Here is a 23072-nt window from a genome sequence, read left to right on the forward strand (position 1 = left end):
ATTTAGGTGAATGAAGCAATAAATAAGGGCGGTGATAAATTCACACACTACTTTTCAAAATGGATTGTACAACCCACAACATAGGATGATCCAAAATCAGTTCCATAGGATGATTCTAGCCCTCCGGTCTATAGAAAAACTCCATCTAATCAAACCTCTATAGATTGGACGGCCAGGATCATCCTATGGAAATGATTTTTTGGGGCACAACCTATTTACATTGTGACCCATCAAATGGACGGCTTGGATCATCCTATGGTGTGGATTGTCAAGTCGATTTTGAAAAACAGGGGGTGAATATTGTAATAGAAGGGGATGAATTTATCACTGGAGATAGTTTCGTTACAAGAAGGAAAATAGATGGCAGGATACGAACAAAGAGGCATTAAAGCAGGATATAGCTGGCTTTCTTTTCCTAGACATAAGAAGAATTTTAGCAAAAGATGGGAAAAGTTGGGAATCAAAAAAATTGGCAGAGTTTGGACGCATCATTGAGGGGTAAAGAGTGGAATGAAGAAAGTGGCATGGGATATGAATGGGATTTTTGGCAAAGAGTAGAATGAATTGGAAGGATTCAGGCTTTGACGTGTCTGGGTAGAAAGACATAGGTCTTGGAAGTATATGCAGACGCATGGATGCGATGGGATAGCTGGAATAATATAGTCAACGTTTGGAGTTATCTTTGAGGTGCAAAATAGGGAATTGCTAGGAATTCATTGCCCAAAATGAATGCCGAGAATACCCTTAATGCTCTGTTTGGTTGCCGGGTTTTTTTTGTTCCCGGGAGTTATGTGGGAGAAAAAAATACCCTGGGAGATAGGTGGGAAAAAAAAGAAGTCCTGGAAGTATCCTGGTAAAATAAAAATCCCATGTTTGGTTATGTGGGAGAAAAAAATACCCTGGGAGATATGGTGGGAGAAAAAAAAACCTTTGTTTGGTTGCTTGAACTGTTGGGTAGAAAAAAATTCTTCTCAAGCTTCTTTTTGGTTCCTAAGTTTATTTTTGTTCCTAGGGTTATCTTGGGATGGGATGAAAAGGCAATCATTACAAAAGTGGGATTAAAAAATTCACCCCACAAGTAATCATTACAAGAGTGGGATTAAAATAAACCTAGTGCTAAAAGGCAACCAAACATGGGATGGGACCAAAATTTAACTTACTCTCCCACAAAACTCCCAGGCACAAAAAAAACCCAGCAACCAAACAGAGCATAAGGAAAATCAGAAATGTCAATGCAAAAGGTATTGTGCTGGGATGTGGGACATGAATGGAAATAACACAAAAGTGAGGATGACTTTAACCCCTTATTCACACTTTATACAGTATAAGGATTGTCTCGTGAGAGCATTTTGGAAACTGTAATAACCTTTTGACAGCTTTCTAAATAGCTCTCTAAAGCCTATGTTTGCATGCTTAGGCATTCTTTAGGGAAGTAAGTCTATGGAAAGGGGCAAGATTTTGGATATCATGTAAACTGTGGGAAATATTTTGTTTGGAACTTTGGATGCAAATAACCGGGAGAGGGAGAGATAGAGAGAGGAGGAGGAGGATTACCTATGAAATATGTCTTTTTTTGAGATAGGGTTTTGCTTTGCTGACTAGTGCCCTAAGGGTGACTTTTTGCTAATGATTACCTATTAAATGATGCTTAACGCTTTGAGATATTTCATATCGAAGAAAAGTGACGCGACCTTTTTGCTATCTGATAATCTCTAAGGCTTTGGATGTTACTTTGGCAAACAAGCACACCAAGTAATCCAATAAAGTGCATATTTTTGCTTAAGGATTGAAGAAATTGGGATTTTCACTAATCTTAAATACTTTACAATGAACTAATGAGTGTTTAAATAGAACACTCAAAGGATAAACATGTAAAGAAATAATCTCAATCTAGTCTACTTTCCTAACAAACCTACCTACATCAAATTGTCACCAAAGCAAATCAAATCTAATATCCTAATTTATTTAACTTGCACCATCTAACCTACTTACTAATTTAATCTAATTGCCTCATCTAGCCAGATTAGTACATTTAACCAACATGCCTAATCTACCACCAAGATAATCCAACGGTGGATCTCAACACAATACAACCGTTGGATCTCACATATTCTAACAGGGATTGCTTGAGGATCCCGTGCAACTGACATCCGTGCAACTGACATCCAGACACAGCCTAAATGACAAGATTGGTTAGCGGAAATATCAAAATATGCTTGTTCTGATATCATTTCCTAATAAATATAGTCGAATTTTTAGAGGGAAATGTTATCAGCATAACCATATTTTGATATTGCACAAATCCAGTTGTCTTTTCTTCTTTAATCAGCTTCTGCAAGTTTTTTGGGAAACATAATCACCTTTTGATGACACTTTAAATACTAAAAGACAAGATGGTATGTGAGAATATCAGAATATGGATGTGCTCCCTGAAACTATTATCCAAATAGTGTTAGTGGAAATGGTGTCAAAAGGGGTGTTCATTATCCAAATAACCGAACCAAATAACCAAATAACCGAACCAAACCGAATTGATTCAGTCGGTTCGGTTCGTTTTTTTGCTAATTCGGTTCGGTTTTGGTTTTTACTTTTGGTTAATTCAGTTATTCGGTTTCGGTAATCTTGGGAAAAAAATTCGGTTAACCGAAATTAACCAAAAAATGGTGTTGGGCACTCCGCATGATGATCCAAACCGTCCATTTGATTGATCACAACTTCAATAGGTTGTGCCTAAAAAACCGTTTCGATAGATTGATCATAGCCCTCCGATCAACCGTCCAAATAGATTTGTTTGTCTTTTTCTATCACCAACCGAATTTTTAATCGGTTCGGTTTTCGTAAAATTCGGTTTCGGTTTCTTAAATTTGATAACCGAAATTATTTCGGTTATCAAATTTCGGTTATTTCGGTTCGGTTATAACTGATTGAACACCCCTAGGTGTCAATAACGAAGGGAGGTGATATATTCGCCCCTTTCTTTCCCTGGCCAGCGCCCTCTAGTGTATTTATGACTACCCTTTACACTACAAGAGAGGAGAACATGTAAGTTCCCAAGCGATATAACAAACTAGAAACATATGTTATAGAATAAATGATATGAGACCCAAAAGGAGACCGATAGTGGAACCGAACAAGTAGCCTCTTTACATGTCATTAATCTTGGGTCTGGAATTTTTTTTGGGGGCCTTTTTCTCTTTAATACTCTTGATTCCACTCTCGGTCTTCTTAGCAACACTATATTTTATATGCGCTATAAGGAGGCTAGTGAAGGTCATGCTATTTGGTTGATCTAAACAATCGATTTCTTGGCACTGTCCCAAAAAAATTTTCCAAGGATAATCCTAGACCCTGTTTGGATTGCGTGAATTTTTTGGAAAAGTTTGGAAAAGAAATTTTTTTTATTAAAAAAGTTTTTCCCTGAAAATATTTTCAATTAAGACCATGCCTGGCTGCCGGGGTTTTAAGGTGTCTTTGCAAAAGAAGTCTTCTACTTTGGTCTATTTGCGAAAAGAGCCTTCTTGTTTGAGAATTTGCAAATCGGGTCACCACGTTTGAGTAAATTTTGGAAATGACATTATGCTATCAGTTTGTGACCAAAATACCCATTTTGGTATACAATAGAATTCTTGGCCCATGTTATGCATGGTTTTTTAAAAAAAAGGGGGGGGCCATCCCATCAAAACATGAGGTGAAAACTTGTGGGCCTTACCCGTACACGGGTCAGGTGGAGATCGTGGGATTACTCCATCGAACCTTGAGGCAAAAATGGTGGGCCGGTGGGCCCCACCTAATTTCAGTTGGTGAGACTCACCGGATGAGCATGTAAGGCCATGTAAGGCCATCGTGATCTTTCTACAAGTAAAAAAAAATTCTATTACAAGTAGTCTAGTCACAGATTGGTTGCATGTCCTGATTTACGAAATTAACTATTCATGATGACTTTTATTTGCAAATTGTCAAACTAGAGGTCTCTTTTTGCAAATAAAGCAAAGTAGAAGACTTCTTTTAAAAAACCCAGTTTTTCCATGATAAATCAGTGTCTCCAAATGGTGAGAGAAAGGTGGTACGGCCGGCAACGGGGCGGGGCGGGGCCGGATGTTGCATTCCCCGCCCTGTCCCCGCCGGAAAGACCATTCCCTGCTTCGGGGATGCTGGGAATCCTCATCCCCGCCCCCCGCGGGGAATACCTAATCCCATCCCCGCCTCACATAAAAATCCTCACCTCAAAAAAGCTTTTTAACACCCCAAAAAAAGAAAAAGACAAGCCGTGTTTGTGCACTTATCAAAATATGGTAGTGCCAATATTACTAGCATAAAAAAAATATTTACTGTTAACTTAAAAAACACTAAAACAATACTAAAATAAGAGGATATTGATAATGGGTTGCATATTAAAACGGGGCGGGGCGGGGCGGGTCCATCTCCATCCCCCATCCCCGCCCCGTTCGGGGCGGGACGGATTCCCATTTTAACGGGTGAAATTGCCAGCCCTAAAAGGTAGGGTAGTGGGAGATGGAGAGAGATTTGAGAGGACAGGATTGAGATGAGCTTGAGAATTAGCTAAAAATAAGGAAAAGTCATCCAATTTTGAGTAGAGTTTTGTTGTTTCTTGATTTTTTAGCCACTTCTCATGCTCATCTCAATAATGCCCTCTCAAATTTCTCCCCTCCTCTCCCCTCTCTCATTTTATCATGAAAACAAAAAAAAATCTTGGCTGCCAAACACGGCCAGAATGTTTTTTCAATGAGAAGTTTTTTCATTGAAATGTTATTAATTGTAAATATTTTCATGGAATACACTTCTAAAACATGATATTGTGCAGAAAATAAAGGGATGAGTAGAACCGATAGATTTCATAATTTTTAGGTTTTTAATGGAATTTGTAAGTTCGTTGCGCACATGTCATGATGGAGGCCTTGTGCTTCCTTTTTTCCAGAATGGGATCCCATTTTCCTAGCAATCCTCTATTTTCAGTGTAAGCTTTTTCAATGAAAAGTTTTTCACTGAAACATTTTCATTGAAAATTTTTCCAATGAAAATTGGTTTCACTGTAAAAAGTTTTTCATTGGTTTCACTGTAATTTTCTTTGAATAGTTTTCCATTGAAATAATTTCATTGTAAAGTATTACGATGAAAAATTTTCACTGTAAACTTTTTGCATTGTAAATATTTTCACTAGAAACTTTGTCACAATAAATATAGGGAAATGATATTTATGCCCCTTTTGATCACCAGGGACACCCATTGACAGTGTACGTTGCAATCAAAGCCCCTGGATTTTACTGACATCAAGCACATTATCCCCCTTTTTGTCATTGATACACTGTCAATGGGTGTCCCTGGTGATCAAAAGGAGCGTAAATATCACTTCCCTAAATCACTTCCCTAAATATATAGGGAAAATTACATTTACACCCCCTCTAGTTTCTGACACATCCACTTCTACCCCTATAGTTTAAAACGTGACAACTATACCCCCTGTAGTTTCAATTTGTATAGGGTAGGCTCCCGCAGTTGACGGTTCGTCCACAGATTGAAGGGTTAGGATCATCCGATGGAGCTGATTTTTTGGGCACACCCTATCTATGTCAGGGCCCATCAAATGAACGATTTGGATCATCCAAACAATGTGGGCCCATGCCCGAATCCAAACACTACCAAAAACACAGTGGGCCCATATTGTTTGGATGATCCAAAGCGTTCATATGATGGGCACTGACATAGATAGGGTATGCCCAAAAAATCGGATCCATCGGATCATCCTAACCCTTCAATCTGTGGGCGACCTTCAATTGAGGGGGCCTACCTTATACAAATTGAAACTATAGGGGTGTGTAGTTGTCACGTTTTAAACTATAGGGCCTGGGGGTAGAAGTGGATGTGAGAAACTAGAGGGGGTGTAAATGTAATTTTCCCAAATATATATTTACAATGAAAATCTCTACTGCAAAAATAATTAAAACTTCTACAAGGAAAGGCTGAATTAATGTTGGCACTACCGTTTTTTTTTTTTTTTTTTTTTAATGACCCTTACACAGACTCATCTAGTCTTTTCGTTTCTATTTGACTTATAAGAGCTCATTGGCAAATCAAGGTTGTGTTCGGCAACCATTAAGACAATCAATTTCTCATCTTTTTTAACTTTTAAGGGAAGAGAATGGCCCACAAAGCCGGTTTCAAAATGTTCTCGCTCTTACAAGCTCTAGGATACTGAAAAGATGGGATTCTGTGAAGCAACTCGGAGTATTCCTCAGATTCTCATCACTCCGTTTCTGCCCCTTTTTGGGCAAGAATGAGAAGCCTGCGAAACACACGGTAAACGCCCAAACATTAGGCAACTTTTTAATATAAAGACAAGACGAGTTAGTGCAATTATCAAAACAAGGTAGTGCCAATATCAGTAGCCAAGTTTTGAATGGTAAATATTGAGAAAAGTGTAGCTACACATACGTGTAGTTAACTAAGCTACACCGACGCCTTAAAACATAGTGAACCCACATTGTTTGGGTGAACCAAACAATTCATTTGATAGGCCCTCACATAGATAGGGTGCGCCCAAAAAATCAGCTCCATTGGATGATCCCAACGCTTCAAATAGTGGAGGCAAAAATAGATAGATTTGTGAGGGTTTTTACACGTCCATTTTCGCCTCCACAAATTGTAGGGTTGGGATTATCCTATGGATCTGATTTTTTGGGCACACCCTATCTATGTGAGGGCTCATAAAATGAACGCTTTGCATCATCCAAACAATGTGGAGCCCACTGTATTTTAAGCTATCGGTGTAGCTAAGTTAGCTACACGCATGTGTAGCTATACTTTTCTCCGTAAATATTTCGACTTTAAATATTAACAATGAAAACTTTTCACCATAATACATTGAAAATATTTTTAAGGAGATGATATTTTCACCTCCTGCATTACGTGCACACCACCAATAACCTGATTTGATGTGAAAAGTGAGCAACTTTATGTCATATCACGTTATAAGGGGATGTGCAAGTACTGTGGGGAGTGAAAATCATCACCCTATTTTTATTGTAAAAGAAATTATTTCCGGAGAAGCCAAGTTTGAAACATTTGTTTTTTGAGTTTTGGGTCTGATGTTACTTGTGCCGGAGATCTCCTTCCTCAAATAGAAGAGGTTCAGAAACCAGATAGAAAGAGAAGATCATTTGAGATATGGCTAAGCCATCTACAATCATCATATACACAGTAATAGCTCTCTTCTTAATCCTCCTAATCTCCTACTCCCCAACAAAATCCCCAAAACACCATCGTCGTCTCAAGCTCCTCCGATCATCTCCCCACCAAATCCCCTTCGATCCCATAATCGCCGACATTCAACGTCGCCGCGAAGATAAGAAATATGAAATGCAATATCTCAATCAAACCCACAAAGAATTATTCCTTGATTCTGCCCCTGGCCATGAATCCCAGCCTGATTTGGATGATCTCATTGATGTTGAGGATTATTTGAATGATGACCTAAAGTTTAATGTTACTAATAGGATAATCTTGCTCTTTCCGCGGATTGATCTTGACCCTGTTGATGGTTTTGTGAGTGCTGATGAGTTGATGGAGTGGAATGTTAGAGCGGCTGACAAGGAGGTTTTGCATCGGACTGTTAGGGATATGGAGTTGCATGATAAGAACCATGATGGGTTTGTTTCTTTTCAGGAGTATGAACCCCCTAGTTGGGCTAGGGTTTCTTTTTCTGGTGAGATTTTGGGGTTTTGGCATTTTTTGTGGGTTTTTTGTTTGGTGGGACTTTGGAATGAAATCAAGATACCCTGTTGAGAAATGATACTGACTATTGATTTTACTTCATTATTTTGCTCTTTTTTTTTTTTTTTTCATTTTGATAATTGCTTCTTGTATTGAATTTGCATTTCCCTCTTCAATTAAAATATCAACTGAATGCCTATATGTTAAAATCTTGATTTATTCCATTGTAACCGCCAATCAATTTCTGTTAGGAACCTTCCTAAATTAAGTCCATATTTTATGAGTTTCCAAAATAAAAGCATACTGCCATAATTGCTCGATTTAGGGAATAATTATACTGCTGCAATTGCTTGATTTAGGGAGTAATTATGTGATTTGATTACAGAGTTGATTAGGATAGAATTAGTATAAAGAAGAGCTGGATTGTAATAGGAAGAATATAGAAGTTATCCATATCAATTGGGGGTTTGGGTTTCATCGAATTATCCTGGCTTCTTCTATTCTTCTTGTACTTTTCTCTTTATTTTCATCAATTTCTAAGCCATTTGCACATATTAGGTTTGTAGGTTATGAAGAACGTGTCATTACTCAGGAACTATGAAAGCTTATGAATTATGATGAGATTAGCCTTTTTTGGTCGGGGTTATATTATTTCATATTTTAGCTGTCCTGAATGTAGTATCAACTGTTAGACCTCTGGAGGAAACCTTATTTTTCCAAATAAGAGGCTGCTGTGTGGTTGTGGCATTGTGCATAATTTTACTGATTGGCCTTTGTGCATAAAAGACTGCCTGGGTTTGCCTTTGTGTTGTGTCCATCACTAAAGTTCGATGACGACTGAATCTGGAAAGAGATTCGTAATTAGGATGACTGTGGTTCCCAGCTGGAAGAGCATGTAAGTGGTTCATGGTTTTTGGTCAGAGGGGGAAATCTTTGTGGCTTGGAGTCTTGTTAATTTGAATGGATGTTGTCATCGTCAGGGTGGTGTAACGGGAGGGAGCATCTTGAATTGAGCCCGGTTTGAATTCGTTTGAGGTAGTAGGTGGAAAGTTCGCAACATCTACGACTGAAATATGTGGTGGTGTGGTTTTATGGAACCTTCAGTGGGTGTCTCTCAGGTTTGATTGAGTTGAAAGATATTCAGGAATTTCCATTTAACGCTGGAATGCAGTGGCCATTTCCCTTGGGATTGAGAAGTAAGAAAGAATATCTGAGAGCCAGTCCTAAGATTCCCAAAACATTAAAAAGTAGTGGTAAAATTAGTAACTCCTAGATTTTGGTTGGTGCAATTGAGCTTCTTCAAGCTGAAGAGGTCTTTAGCATGTAGCTTATGGGTTCTCATTGGATATGAGTTTCATCAGGAAGGAAAAAGTGGTGGTGAACTTCTACATAAGTTGGTCAGTAGAGATGGCCGGGAAGATAGTAGGAAGCAAATTGATGCTTCGTCTTTGAATTGTAAAGGGAGGGGGTTAAAAAATCTGAAGTTGATGTGGACTACGATGCTTTAAGATTGTGTGGATTAGTTTTAAGGAGAGCGGAAATGTATGTGGAGCAATTAAAGACAATTCTCAATGAGGAGCGGCTAGATCAAGGAAAGGCATATTCATTTCTCAGATGAAAATGTCTAATATTTCCTAATAGACAAAATATGTCTAATATTTCCTAATAGACATTGGTCTTCTTGGAGCAAAACTTGTTGATAGTCATATTGAGTTGTATCATGAGATTCATGGATTTATTTCAGAGCCTTTGAGAGACGTTACCCATTATCAATGATTGGTTGGAAAACTTATTGTTTTACTATTACACATCGAAACATATGTCGTGAGTGTGATATACGATAAGTCAATTTCATACATAAACCATGCAAACATCACTATGAGACTGTTTTTTGTATTCTAAAATACATGAAATGATCACTAGGTAAAGGTATGGTCACTTCAACATTAGAGGGAATTGTGATACCAATTGGACTGACTCGTCTGATGGTATGTGGTCTACCAAATGATTTTGTATGTTTGTTGGCAGTAATTGGGTGACATGGAAGAGTAAGAGGCAATTTGTTTTTGCTTGTTCTTCAATTGAAGCTAAATATCAGCCGATGGCTCATGCTACATCTGAGCAAGGTTTTTACGGTTTCGGTCACTACGGAAACGGAAACGTTTTGGTTTCGGTTGGAAATTTCGGTGGAAATCCTGTAAAATCACGGAAACTAATGAAAATATATGCAAATGATAAAAATTAAGGATGAAACTTTTGGAAATGCTAGAATGAGCACAAATACACACTTAGAATCCATCACATAAGCAAGGCACCATCCATAATAGTTTAATAACACCAAACACCTAGTGACATGCACTGTCACACATGCCTGATAATTTAGTACATACCAAATTTCACATATAATTGATATAAATATTTATACATAATACATGCACTACATTGCACATGCAATTCTTTTAAATATATTATGTAATACATGCTGATATAGTATACCACTATTTTTTTTTGAAAAATGACAGATTGTATTAATATTCATATGAAATTTACATAGAGGAGGGACCAGGAGTCCCCTAAAGCTTCATCATATGATGGCCTAGGAGATAACTCTAGGCCTTGATAAACAAAAGCTCCAAAAACTATTTTCTTTTCCCATTACACCCACCATTCCATACATAAGTTCCATCTTTACGATCTTCCTAGAAGATCATTCCTAAGAACCTTGATTGAAACCACCCAAAAAGAAATCTTTGTAATCTTCACCGAAGAGCTTGAAGCTAAACAGAACCTCCCTCCACCACAAAAACCCATGAACAAAAACCCTAAGGAAAACTCTCCCCTAAGAGAAGCACTTCTCCAACTCCCCCAAAAGATACTTAATTTCATAGTCCAGCACATCTTTATTTGATGTGAAGTCAAAGGGATCCTCAGGTTCCATTTCCTTAATTCCGAGTATCTTTTTACCAGCAAGCCTTTCTTCCACCTTTCGGATTCCCACTACCTTATTAGCCTCCCATCGAATCTTCCTCAATCTCCTCTCACCGGTCAGAGTTTTGTGGAAAAAGGGGTGTTTATACAAAGGCAAGTGAGTATCCTTTACATTAGATGACCCAGTTAAACGGAAGAGCTCCTTAGGGTTATATTGGGCCTCCTCCTTAAACAATTTCTATTATCTTTTGAGAAAATCTTTAGTAATTTCCTTATGGGTCGGACTATTTCTAGAAGCCCTCTTCATCATAAACCATTGTCTTCATCTTGGAATGAATCTTCTCTAGAACCAAGAGGTCCATGAACCATCTCCTTTCCCGACTCAAGGAAGAGGAGAGAAGGGAAGATGTACCGTGCTGCTCCATTTTTTAGACTGATAGTAGGGGCAAGGACTTCACTCTTTTAAATCTCCTAGGTGAAGCCAAGAGACACCTTTTGAGAGCATGACCGCCAATTCTGTCCAATAGCCCTACCCCACTCTTACCACAGAAGCGTAAGAAGCAAGTTTCCACCCTTAGGTTGTAAACCATTTATGGGACAAGAATTGTTTTGATTATTTCTGACAGATCTCGATGAGATACCGCTATTTTCTATGACGCTTTTAATGGGGAAGATGTCTATTCATGATTAGATCTCATTCGAGGATACCATCGACTATTTTGATTAAAATCCTATAAAGGCATATTTTCTTTGACGCTTTGATCCTTGATCTAGAGACGATCCCACCTGCCCGAAAGCCCCTTTTGATGTTGACAGGCCATTTGAAATTGATATTGAAGGTACGCTATGCCGATCAGTTGAAAGACCATGTTTTCCAAGCCGATTAACCACAAGACCTGGAGAATTTCCATCTGTCACGACCTGGAGATTCTTGAGAACAACGCCCTACTTTTTTCTTTGGGGATTTGAATTTTTAATTTGAATGGTGGGGTCCCAAGAGATCAACGGTGTTCCTTTGGAGGTTCCTCCAGTCCGTCAACGAACCGGAGGTATACAACTATTAAACTTTATAATTTTAATTTATGCATTTCAGTCGTTTTGATTTCGGTTTCGATGGGGATGAAATGGAAATATTTCGCTCGTTTCATATCGATTTTAGTGGAAATTTAAAACCATGCATCTAATCCTATGTGGCTTCTCGTTCTTCTCACAGGTATGCCTCTTAGGTGGCTAATATATTTACCAAGGCTACACTTTGAGGTTGTTTTCATGATATTATTGGCAAGCTGGGCATGTATAATATCTATGCTCCTAGCCTCCAACTTAAGGTGGAGTCTAGAGGAATAAAGAATGGATGGGATGTGTCCCACCACTTGGATAGTGACCAGGGGGCTGGGTTATTATTGTTGCGGAGTTTTTTGTAGACGGTTAGTCTATTATTTTTGTCTTTTCCCAATAACCTTAAGTCACTTAAGTTTGCAACTTGTTTGTGTTGGCCCTCTTCGGGTTTCCTTGAATTACACTAGTAATAAAAGTTCGTGGGTTCCATTTTCAAAAAAATAAAAAATAAAGGGTAAAGGGCGGCCCAATGCACGAGGCTCCCGTCATTGTGGGGTCTGGGGAGGGCTAGATGTACGCAACCTAACCCCTTTGCAGAGAGGCTGTTTCTGTGACTCGAACTCGTGACCACCAGGTCACAATGGAGCAACCTTACCGTTGCGCCAAGGCTCACCCTCTTTCAAAAAAAATAAAAACTAGAAAAATAAAAAAAAATAAAAATAAAAGGTCGTGGGTTGAGTTTTCCAACCACACAGATACCTACCTTTGCTCTCTCTTCCTTATTCCTCTACTTCATCTCTCCATTTCTTCTGATATATTCATTCTTCTTCTCTGTTCTTTTAACCATCATTTATATCAATTCTTGCATGATTCATTTTGCATATGGAAAATGGGATGAAAGAGAGCCAACTTGAGCATGTGAAATTTCTCCAATTTCATCCTTAGAATTGAGTGTGTGGACCTTTGTCAGGTAGACCATGTTTTACTTGTTCGCATGATAAAATCAATTAGGTGATATGTAGATTGATCATCTTTATTATTTCAAAGTTGGTGTAGGGACACTGAACCATTCCAAAAAAAAGAGAGAAAAAAAAGAAGGTGGAAGAGAGGAGAGGGGGGGGGGGGGTCTTGGCTGTGCATTTGAAGGTTCTCCCAAAATTCGATATCCAATCATTGTCAGTTTCTTGCCGACACCATGATTGGATTTCGAGTCCAAAACCATTTAGGTTTAAGTTGGCATGGTCAGAAGTTTTGAGCTTCATGAAGGAGGGTAGAGAACTGGTGAGTCGAGTGCATTTTTATGGTGGGGAACAATTTTCAATCTATGAATAAATTAAAAGCCTTAAAGGGTATTTGTTGAGTTCCCTTTATCTTGCCATATATAAACTAGTGTTACTAGCCTATGAACATCATAGATATTAATGAGATAATACTGTATCATTTATGTTAAAGAATGTGTTTAGTTCATTTATTGAAGTTTTGATCATTTGATTTAATTGGTCTGGCTCCAAGTGATTTGGTATTGAGGTTCTTATTTCCTTTCTAGCTTACCCTCTTGTATCATGTATATTCATGTTGTTGGAATATGTAACTTGCCTAAGGGCATTTAGGACTTTGTACATTCCTTTATGTTTTAGTATAAAGATATGAGTCAGGGGGAGATTACCCTAACTCATTCATTCCTCTCTCTCTAAACTCTCGGTTAACATGGTATCAGAGCCTTAGGGTTTTCTGATCCGTAGGGTTCTCTATCAGCCTCCATCTTCTCTGCCACCCCCGTCCCCTCCTGCCGCGAAACCCTTTCATCCGAGGCACACCGACATACTGTCTTTTTCCTCGTGAGAAGGAGTCGTTCCCTCTGGGTTGAAGGTAGCAGGCCCTCCCTCTCACCATCTTCTCCTTCCCTGTGCATAACTCCTGGTCCACCCCCTTGCAGCAACCCCACCCCCATTTTCTACCCACGGCAGGATTTGCACCCCCTCAAAATTTTCCAGGAAAATATTTTCTTCCCAGGTTGGAAAACTTTTTCCAGGATCGAGGATTTGCACCCCCCAAAATTTTCCTTGCACCCCCCCAAAATTTTCCGGGAAAATATTTTCTAACCCCCCTGCTTCAGATTGCGCTCCCTCTGCTTCTGTTCCTGCACCAGCTGATTCCACCTATACATTATCCCGTGCCGATTATGAGGAGTTCCAGCGTCTGCGGCTCAGTTCTCGTCCTCCCTCTGCAGGTTTGACTCTGGCGCATCCAATCACCTGACTGGGAACTCTTCTCCAAATTACTAAATCTCTTCACTGTTCTGTCTCATTTTTCCCATCTTACTGTTTGTTTCAGGATCTCTCGACCGGGAAGACAATTGGAACGGGTCGTGAGGTAGATGGACTCTATCGTCTTGACTGCCGGTCGCCTACTGTCTTACATAGCTCTGTGGATACATTTCAGTGGCATTGTCGCCTGGGGCATCCTTCACTTCAGCGGCTGCAGCAGACTTCTCTGGTTCCCGGACCTTTTTCTAGTTTTCAGTGCGAGTCCTGTGAACTCGGGAAGCACCGTCGTGTGTCGTTTCCGTCCCGGATCATTAGTCGAGTGTCTAGTCCATTTGAATTAGTCCATTCTGATGTATGGGGACCCTCTAGGGTCGCGTCTAGTACTGGCTTTCGGTATTTTATTGTGTTTATTGATGACTTCTCACGCATGACCTGGTTATATTTACTGAAGAGTCGATCTGACGTGTTCTTTGCTTTTCGCACATTTCATTCTGAAATTAAGAATCAATATAATTGCAATATTAAATGTCTTCGTACTGTCAATGCTAGAGAATACTTTTCTGATACTAATGGCTTTCAATCCTATCTCTCCCAACATGGGATTTTACATCAGTCTTCATGTGCGTAGACCTCTCAACAGAATGGTGTTGCTGAGAGAAAACTTCGTTATTTGCTTGAAGTAGGTCGCACTCTTCTTTTTCAGATGAGTGTTCCTAAGGCATACTGGAGTGATGCCCTTCTCACGGCGTGTTTCTTAGCAAATCGCCTTCCTTCCTCCGTCTTAGAGGGTGCCTGTTCTTTCGAGATTTTATCTCCTGGTAAGGAACAGTTTCCTCTGACACCTCGGGTATTTGGATGCGTTTGTTTTGTTCATCACCTTGGACCTGGTCGTGACAAACTCGATCCCCGGTCTGAGCGTTGTGTCTTTCTGGGGTATTCCTGTACGCAGAAAGGCTATCGTTGCTATAGCCCTCGTCTGCGTCGCTGGTTTGTCTTAGCCGGTGTTACGTTCTTTGAGTCTGAGGCATTCTTCCAAAATGGCGCGGCATCTTTCACCCCTTCTCTCGAGTCCGAGGTCTCCCTTCCCTTACCAGATCTACCTGCTTCTCTTCCGTCATCTCTTATTTCCGTGCGGCCAGCTTCTGCAGCTTCTACTTCTTCTGCCACATTGGAGAAGCCAGCTCCACCTAAAATTATACAGCAGTATCAGCGGCGCCAAGTTACAGATAGGTCTCTTCTACCTCCTCTCGCACAATCATCTTCTGAGCCGATGATCCCTCTCTCCCGCTCTCAGGTATCTTCTCTTCCGCCTTCCTCTATTGTTTCTGATTCTCCTATTGCATCTCGTACGAGATCCCGTTCCACTGCACATCCTATTTCGAATTTTGTTTCTTATGATAAGCTCACCAGTACCTTTCAGAGCTTTGTTTCCTCCTTGTCTTCTATGTCTTTACCACAGTCAGTGGCTGAGGCTCTTGACCATCATGGCTGGCGTGATGCTATGAACCTAGAAATGGGCGCTCTTCATAGAAATGATTCATGGGATCTGGTTTCCCTACCCGCTGGTGCCCGTCCTGTTGATTGTCAGTGGGTTTTCTCCATCAAATACCTCCCTGATGGTACTGTCGAGCGCTTAAAAGCACGGTTAGTCGCGAAAGGATACACTCAGACTTTTGGTGTTGACTACACCGAGACCTTCAATCCAGTTGTGAAAATTCCCTCTGTCCGTGTGCTCCTGTCTCTTGCTATTAATCATAGCTGCCCCCTTCATCAGCTGGATGTGAAGAATGCCTTCCTCCATGGCGATCTGACTGAGGAGGTGTATATGAAGCAACCACCAGGGTTTGTTGCTCAGGGGGAGACTTCCTTCTACGTGTGTCGCCTACGCAAGTCACTCTATGGCCTCAAACAATCTCTGCGTGCGTGGTTTGGGAGATTCAGTGAGGCAGTCATACGCTTTGGCATGAAACAATGCGCAGTGGATCACTCAGTCTTCAGTTATCACTCTTCAGCTTGGTGTATTTTGTTGATAGTTTATGTGGATGACATAATCATCACAAGGAGCAATTCACAAGGTATACAACGCTCGAAACCTTCTTGCAAAAGGAATTCTCTACTAAGGATTTGGGTCAGCTCAGGTATTTCTTGGGGATAGAGGTTGCTCATTCTTCTAGAGGCTTGTTCCTATCACAAAGAAAGTATGTCTTGGACTTGCTAAAAGAAACAGGCAATCTTGGAGTTAAACCAGCTTCTGCACCCATGGATCCTAATGTGAAACTTGTTCCAGAAGAAGGAGAGTTGTTGGAGGATCTTGGTAGGTGTCGCAGGCTTGTCGGTAAACTTATATATCTTACGATTATTCGGCCAGATATTTCATATGCTGTTGGAGATGTCAGTCAGTATATGAGCTCTCCACGTACTTCTCACTGGGCTGCGGTGACACAGATTCTCAAGTATTTGAAAGGGGTTCCAAGGAAGGGATTGATGTTCAAAAGACATGGCCATATGAAAGTTGAAGGCTTCTTTGATGCAGATTGGGCTGGATCCCCAGCAGATAGACGGTCCACCACTGGGTATTGTACATTTGTAGGTGGCAATCTTGTTTCATGGAAGAGTAAGAAGCAGGATGTTATAGCTAAGTCCAGTGCAGAGGCTGAATACAGGGCAATGGCACAGACAAGCACAAAACTTATTTGGCTACGTTCACTTCTTTATGAAATTGGCTTCATTTAATCTTCTCCTTCGCAGCTTTATTGTGACAACAAAGCTGCAATATACATTGCCAACAATCCAATCTTCCATGAGCGCACCAAACATATTGAAGTGGATTGTCATTTTATCCGTCAAAGAATCCAGAAAAGAGAGATTTGCACTGTGTTTATTCGGTCAGGGGACTAATTAGCTGATATGTTTACAAAGTCCTTAAATAAGTTAAAATTGAGTGATAGATGTAACAAGCTAGGAATGTATGATATCTACATTCCAGCTTGAGGGGGAGTGTTGGAATATGTAACTTGCCTAAGGGCATTTAGGACTTTGTACATTCCTTTATGTTTTAGTTAAAGATATGAGTCAGGGGGAGATTACCCTAACTCATTCATTCCTCTCTCTCTAAACTCTCGGTTAACACATGTGACCTTTTTAGAAGATTTAGCCTTGAGGCTGAAATTCCATTTGTCATACCCGCTAATAGTTCTTTGTGGTTTTGATCCAAGTGATTCGACATTGAGGTTCTTATTTTATTTATAGCTTACCATTTATGCATTGTACATACCCACTTGATCTGATTTCTAGAATATTTCGACTCGGTGATGAAATTCTATTTTGCTTACTAGATAATAGCTCAAATGGTCATGATATGGGTTGGTGGAGAGAAGATCATTTTAATTCTTCGGATGAGGATGGTGATGGCCTTCTAAATCGAATAGAGTTCAATAAGTAAGTTTTCTGCTTGTCTAGTTTCTCCCGTGCTCTCAATGCATACTTTAATTCATTGACTTCTTTTACTCATGTTTTTGTAGCTTCCTTCACCCAGCTGATAGCATGAACCCGAGGCTACTTCGGTGGTTGTGCAGAGAGGAAATAAGGTGTAACTTAAAGTTTTTATCAGTTTTACTGTGAGATTATTCATTTCTTACAGTTGTTGATGATCCTTCTAGCCACGGCATGCATCTTCATGTTTTCCTTTAAAGTATAAAAGAATAAATAACGCCTTCTCCAACAGCTTAAGCTTTTGGAGTAACTGGTCGTTCCACATGGTATCAGAGCCCTACGGTTGATACCTTATGGACCACCATTGGAAGCAAACCCTAGCTTCCTTTCTTCCTCCTTCCTTCCCTCTCTCCACTACCCTAACCCACGCCCCCCTTCTCTCTCTCTCTAACGTCTCTCTCTCTAGACCAAACCCCCTTTCTCCGTCTCTAACGTCTCTCTTGCCCAAAATCACGTCCCCCTTCCCTTGCCTCTCTCTCTCTAACGTCTCTCTTTCACATGGTATCAGAGCGAAGGTCCTAAGTTCGAATCTCCTTGATGTCAAAAATCCACATGCAATGGTCAACCCAAAAGTGGGGCTACATGTGCCACTTGTAGGCCAACCCAAAGAAAGAGGGGCCACACGTGAGGGGGAGTGTTAAAAATATAAAAGAATAAATTACGCCTTCTCCAACAGCTTAAGATTTTGGATTAACTGGTTATTTCACACCTTTTATTATTTGTATGGCCATGGTTTTAAATTTCGGCCGAAATATCAGAATTTCCACTGAAATTTCGGATTTTGGCCTGGACCAAAACTGAAATTTATACCGTCGGCCAAAATTTTAAGATTTACACTGAAATTTCCTCCGAAACCGAAATTTCAGACTCAAAAACCGAAATTTCAAACCTTGAGTCTGGGAAGTTAATAGTTTCCTTCTGTTCTTTCCAAAGCTTGATGATTGTTTTCTTCTTCTCTTTTCCCAAGTTTCCGACTGCAATTGGTCATTTTGGTTCTCAGCTTAATCTCATAAATGCAAGGGGTATGAATTTTCAACATTCAGTATGTTGGGCTCTGTTACTCAACCTTACAAAGTTCCATTGTAAAGTTTCTGTAGTTTCAGAAGTTCGTCACAAGTTCTAAGAAGCATTACAAGAAAGGATCAGTATCTCTATAGATGACTGCTGCTACCACACCTTTCCAAGACAAAATATGAGCACTAATTATTCAAAGAATCAAAAAGCAAAATATGAGTACTAGTAGCTCCCTAAAATGCAAGAGAATTTGTTTTATTTTTACACAATAGTACGATAAAATGTTTTAATTGATGAGGGCATACTACACCGCTTGCTTGGTTGAGATACTGAACTTTAAACCTGTAATTTATCAAAAAACCTCATAATATGAAAATCAACGACATCTATTTCTCTAAAAGACTACCACATCGAGTCAGAAGAAAAATGCCTCAAGGCTTTTCTTGAGGTTTAATCATTGAGGGGCTTGTACTTCTGCATATTGAAACTTATGCCTTGAGAGGGAGGCTTATACTTAAGATCACTCACTAAATACCTTTGCCTTTATCCTGGAGTTGTGGGTGATAGGCGAGGGAGTAATAGAGTCTCAAATCTCAATATTACATTTGCATGTAGGAAAACATTTCTCAGGTAGTTTGTTTAACTGGCATGTTCTACTCATATTTCTCATAAGAGATCACTGGAGTGTAGTTGAACTCATTTATTGTAGGGATAATGTCTCATAGCAGCATATTTCTCATAAGTAGGGCTGTCAATAGGCTGATCTGTTCAAGTCGGCCCTTGGGATTGACCCGGAACACCCTGATTCGAGTCTATGATACACTGAAATTCCACCAAGGGTTGGCAATCATGATCCTACCTATTTATTTGTCCATTTTAGAGTTTTCCTATTATTTATTTGGACAAAAAATGATACACTGAAATTCTGCCAAGGGTTGGCATCGTGATCCTACCTATTTATTTGACCTTTTTTTGTCTGTCTTTTTTTTTTCTTCTATTTTTCTTATAACAATTTCATAAGCTTAGAAAGGTTTGCCTTCTTTATTTATTTTTTTTGTTGTAGAAAAGATTGATGCACAGAAAAAATCCAGCGAAAATAGAATCCCAAACTAGATGTCAATAATATAAATTCAAGCAGATTAGAACTGTTAAATTATAAAAGATTTAATAGCACCTTCTCCAACAGCTTAAGCTTTTGGAGTAACTGGTTGTTTCACAAGAACCAATTTATTATAAAAGAAACTCCCTTCTACTTAATTTTCAGCAATTAGTTGAAATTTCCATTGCTACTACCCAATTTGTGTTGATTAATCAATCAAATAAACAACAAATAATCAAAGAAACTTATTTCATTAAGAATTGAATATCATCACACCATTCCATATGCATCCTCGCAGGCTTGCAGCACATGAAACCTGGAGAATCACACTTTCAGAGAGAAAACATAAAATTCTTTCAAATTCCAACACTTGGGAAAAATTACAGCCAAAGCCTTAAATATCAATTCAAACCCAAATGTAAACCCAAATTGATCTCAGCCACCCATAAAGACTTCCAAAAGGCCCAACCTATAACAAAAGAAAGACAACAAAAATCCCTATTTATGAAAGTCCATAAAACCCCAAATCTTTTGGTCTGTATGATTTTTTAAACACAAGGGGTTTCAGCACTTTTAAAACCATATTTTATCTCCGCCTTTGTTGTATTGCTTAAAATAAAGGCTGACCTATGAATTTTTATAAAATCCCCCCCAAACAAAAAAGTTGACAGTCCTATGCTTGTAAAAGTTTGGTTCCATGACTACGGTGATAGGGCCAACTTCATTCCACCTAAATAGATTATTACAAATTTACTGTTGAAGGCATTAAAGTTTCATGTTTATGTCAATTAAAGATTTGTGATAATCAAGAAATAGGTGGTTCTCTTTTCTTTTGTACAATTGTTTGGGTGCTTGCTTGGAATTGCAAGCACTTTCTTCACCTTACATACATTTCTGTTGTTCACCATCAATAGAACCCTTTGGTCCCGGTGCATAATGTAATCCTTCTGTTGCAGCCAAAGAACTTGGCAAAGTTAATGACTTCCGCTCAAATCTGATACCTGTTGGTGTTTCCTGTCTCTTCAAGTCACATTGCCAACTATGACATCACACACTTTTCTTCGAGGGTTTTTGGTTTTTGGTTGTGTTGCATCTGGTCACAGATTTCTTTGTAATGTTTTTCTTAAATATTAGTTTTGCTGATAGAAAAGAAAATCAATTGCTTGGTTTTTGGTTTGAAGACCCAAGTCTGTTACAAATTAATAATCAGTAGTCAGAATGTCTTATACATACACAAGTTCTCCTCGATTTCTTTGATGTCAAAATATTTTTATCGCATTTGTTTTTTGACATTTTTTCATTATTACCTGCTGGTTTCACTACTTCAGCAAGAATAGTTTCTCTAAGACTGTTGTTACAGCGCCATTTTCCCTTGTCATTGCCGACTAGACTTTCGGGGCTTTGTTTTTTAGGGAAAGAGATACTGACAAAGATGGAAAGCTGAACTTTCAAGAATTTTTTCGTGGACTTTTTGACTCGATACGGAATTATGATGAAAGGGGTTACAATTCATCACAAGACGATCCAATGGAGGCATCGGCTAGAAAGTTGTTTGCACAGCTTGACCTAGACAATGATGGGTATGCATTGAGATAACCTTTATTGAGTTGGGAAAGAAATTCCCATTTGAATTAATTATTGGCTGAGCTGGCTTTTCCTTATTCATGTTTCAGATATTTGTCAGAAGAGGACCTGCTACCCATAATTGATAAACTTCACCCATCTGAGCGTTACTATGCAAAACAACAAACGGATTATGTCATATCGCAGGTAACTTTTTATTTATTTATAGTGGAATGAAATGGACTTTTGAATTATCCTCCCATTTGTCTTGTGAATAAAATTACATATGGAGTTGCAAAGATACTAGGTTTTGTTTTCTCTGTCAGAGATACATTTAAAATCTCCCACTCCGTCTAAGTGTCATTTTATAAATATTGCAAGCCCATTCCTTTTAATATGACAAGGGGAATGTGACTGATGACTATCTATATTGTTCACTTTCTCACGAATGTAGTATTAATGGGACAAATCACTTTTTTTAGTGAAACTTTTGGATAATTAATGAAAACAGTTGATACCATGGCCTAAAATTCTGTTAATCATTCATCAAAACAATGTCGCTTTTGATGAAATGCATATGAAACCTCTGTGGCTGTCATTAGCAGAAAAGCTGAATAAATAGTTTACATAACTTGGGAAAGCTATCATGATCGGGGAAGTTTTCTTTAATGGGCATGCTTGCTTCTAAAACCCACATCCAATTTTCAGTGTATGATCTTAGTCAATCCTCGAACTCACCTTTACTATTGCTTAAAGCTCCCTGATTTTTTTTAGAGCTATTTGAGAGATTTTTCCAATTCTGCAGGCAGATACGGATAAGGATGGCCGCCTCAGCTTGCATGAGATGATTGAAAACCCATATGTATTTTATAGTGCTATTTTCAATGACGAAGATGATTATGGGCATCACGATGAGCTCCGTTAACAAACGCAGGTGCACAGCCACAATTCTGATTATTCTAATTCCAAAAGAAATCTTCGATTCCGTTTGACATGATGTTTTGGATTATATGACTGCAGAATTCTTACAGACTACTAGGATTCAAATTCTTTTTGCGTGACATTTAAAAAGCGTGTTGACAATTTTCATTCACGTGGGCATTATTTCTCCGCAATGCCTTACTTGGTGAATTCACCTTCTCTCTTGTTTCTGTCTTACATAAATGAAGGTTTATCTTCTTATTTTTCCTCTCATATACTTCATCACCTGATTTTGGTTTTCGTTGCCTCTCCTTGACAGGTTATGGATTTCAGTTAGTTCTGAAGTACATCCACACCGGGTTAGTTGCTTGTATCTAAACAATCAGGTTTATTTGATCTTTTTAGTTTCATATTTTCTATTCATTGTCCTTCAAGGATCCACACATCAAGCATCAAATTTAGTATGTACCATAGAACATTAATCATGAAATCATTTCCAATGGAATGCGAGAAATGATAACCCGTCAGATTGGATTTGTTGGGCATTTCGAATCAAGTGTTGTTGTTGTCGTCATTGTTATTATTTGGCTATTGGTGTTAAGTTTGCATCATGTGCCACCCAATCCCAGAAATTACCTCGGGTCGGATTAGGTTTTTAATGTTTAGCTTAGGAAAGTGACTGATTTCAGAGATGATAGAAAAATAACAAATCTTCACACCAAAATCTCTAAATTTAAGTCATCCAGTGCATAAATTTAAGTCGTCATGTTATTCAAGAGATATTTAAGAAAGTCATAGAACACCTGTAAGAGTCTGGTCGATTTTGGGTCTTGGGTTTTTATCCTTTTAACACTACCCGAATCGAGATTGGGTCGGTTTTTTCTAGCTGAAATCCAACCAAACCCAACCCAAGCCTCATGATTTCTAAACCCAACCCAGGTTGTTTTCAGGGTAGGGCAATGCAAATCCGACCTAAGTTGCAACCTTAGATATGATTTTAG

At 39.0% G+C, this 23072-nt stretch overlaps 1 protein-coding gene across 1 annotated transcript; it reads left to right on the forward strand.

Moving 5' to 3' along the window:
- The first annotated feature begins 7031 nt into the window (after positions 1–7031).
- On the forward strand, positions 7032–22619 carry LOC143851372 (uncharacterized). The gene is made up of 8 exons (XM_077360778.1): positions 7032–7720; positions 17318–17420; positions 17504–17569; positions 21000–21167; positions 21261–21357; positions 21956–22084; positions 22171–22276; positions 22391–22619. The coding sequence occupies exons 1-6, from the start codon at positions 7183–7185 to the stop codon at positions 22073–22075; spliced, it is 1092 nt and encodes a 363-aa protein (XP_077216893.1). The 5' UTR covers positions 7032–7182; the 3' UTR covers positions 22076–22084; positions 22171–22276; positions 22391–22619.
- Positions 22620–23072: the final 453 nt, after the last annotated feature.

This window comes from Tasmannia lanceolata, unplaced genomic scaffold (genome assembly GCF_043159265.1).
Source record: "Tasmannia lanceolata isolate RefF3 unplaced genomic scaffold, GAP_Taslan_0.1 ptg000003l, whole genome shotgun sequence".
Classification (NCBI taxonomy): Eukaryota; Viridiplantae; Streptophyta; class Magnoliopsida; order Canellales; family Winteraceae; genus Tasmannia; species Tasmannia lanceolata.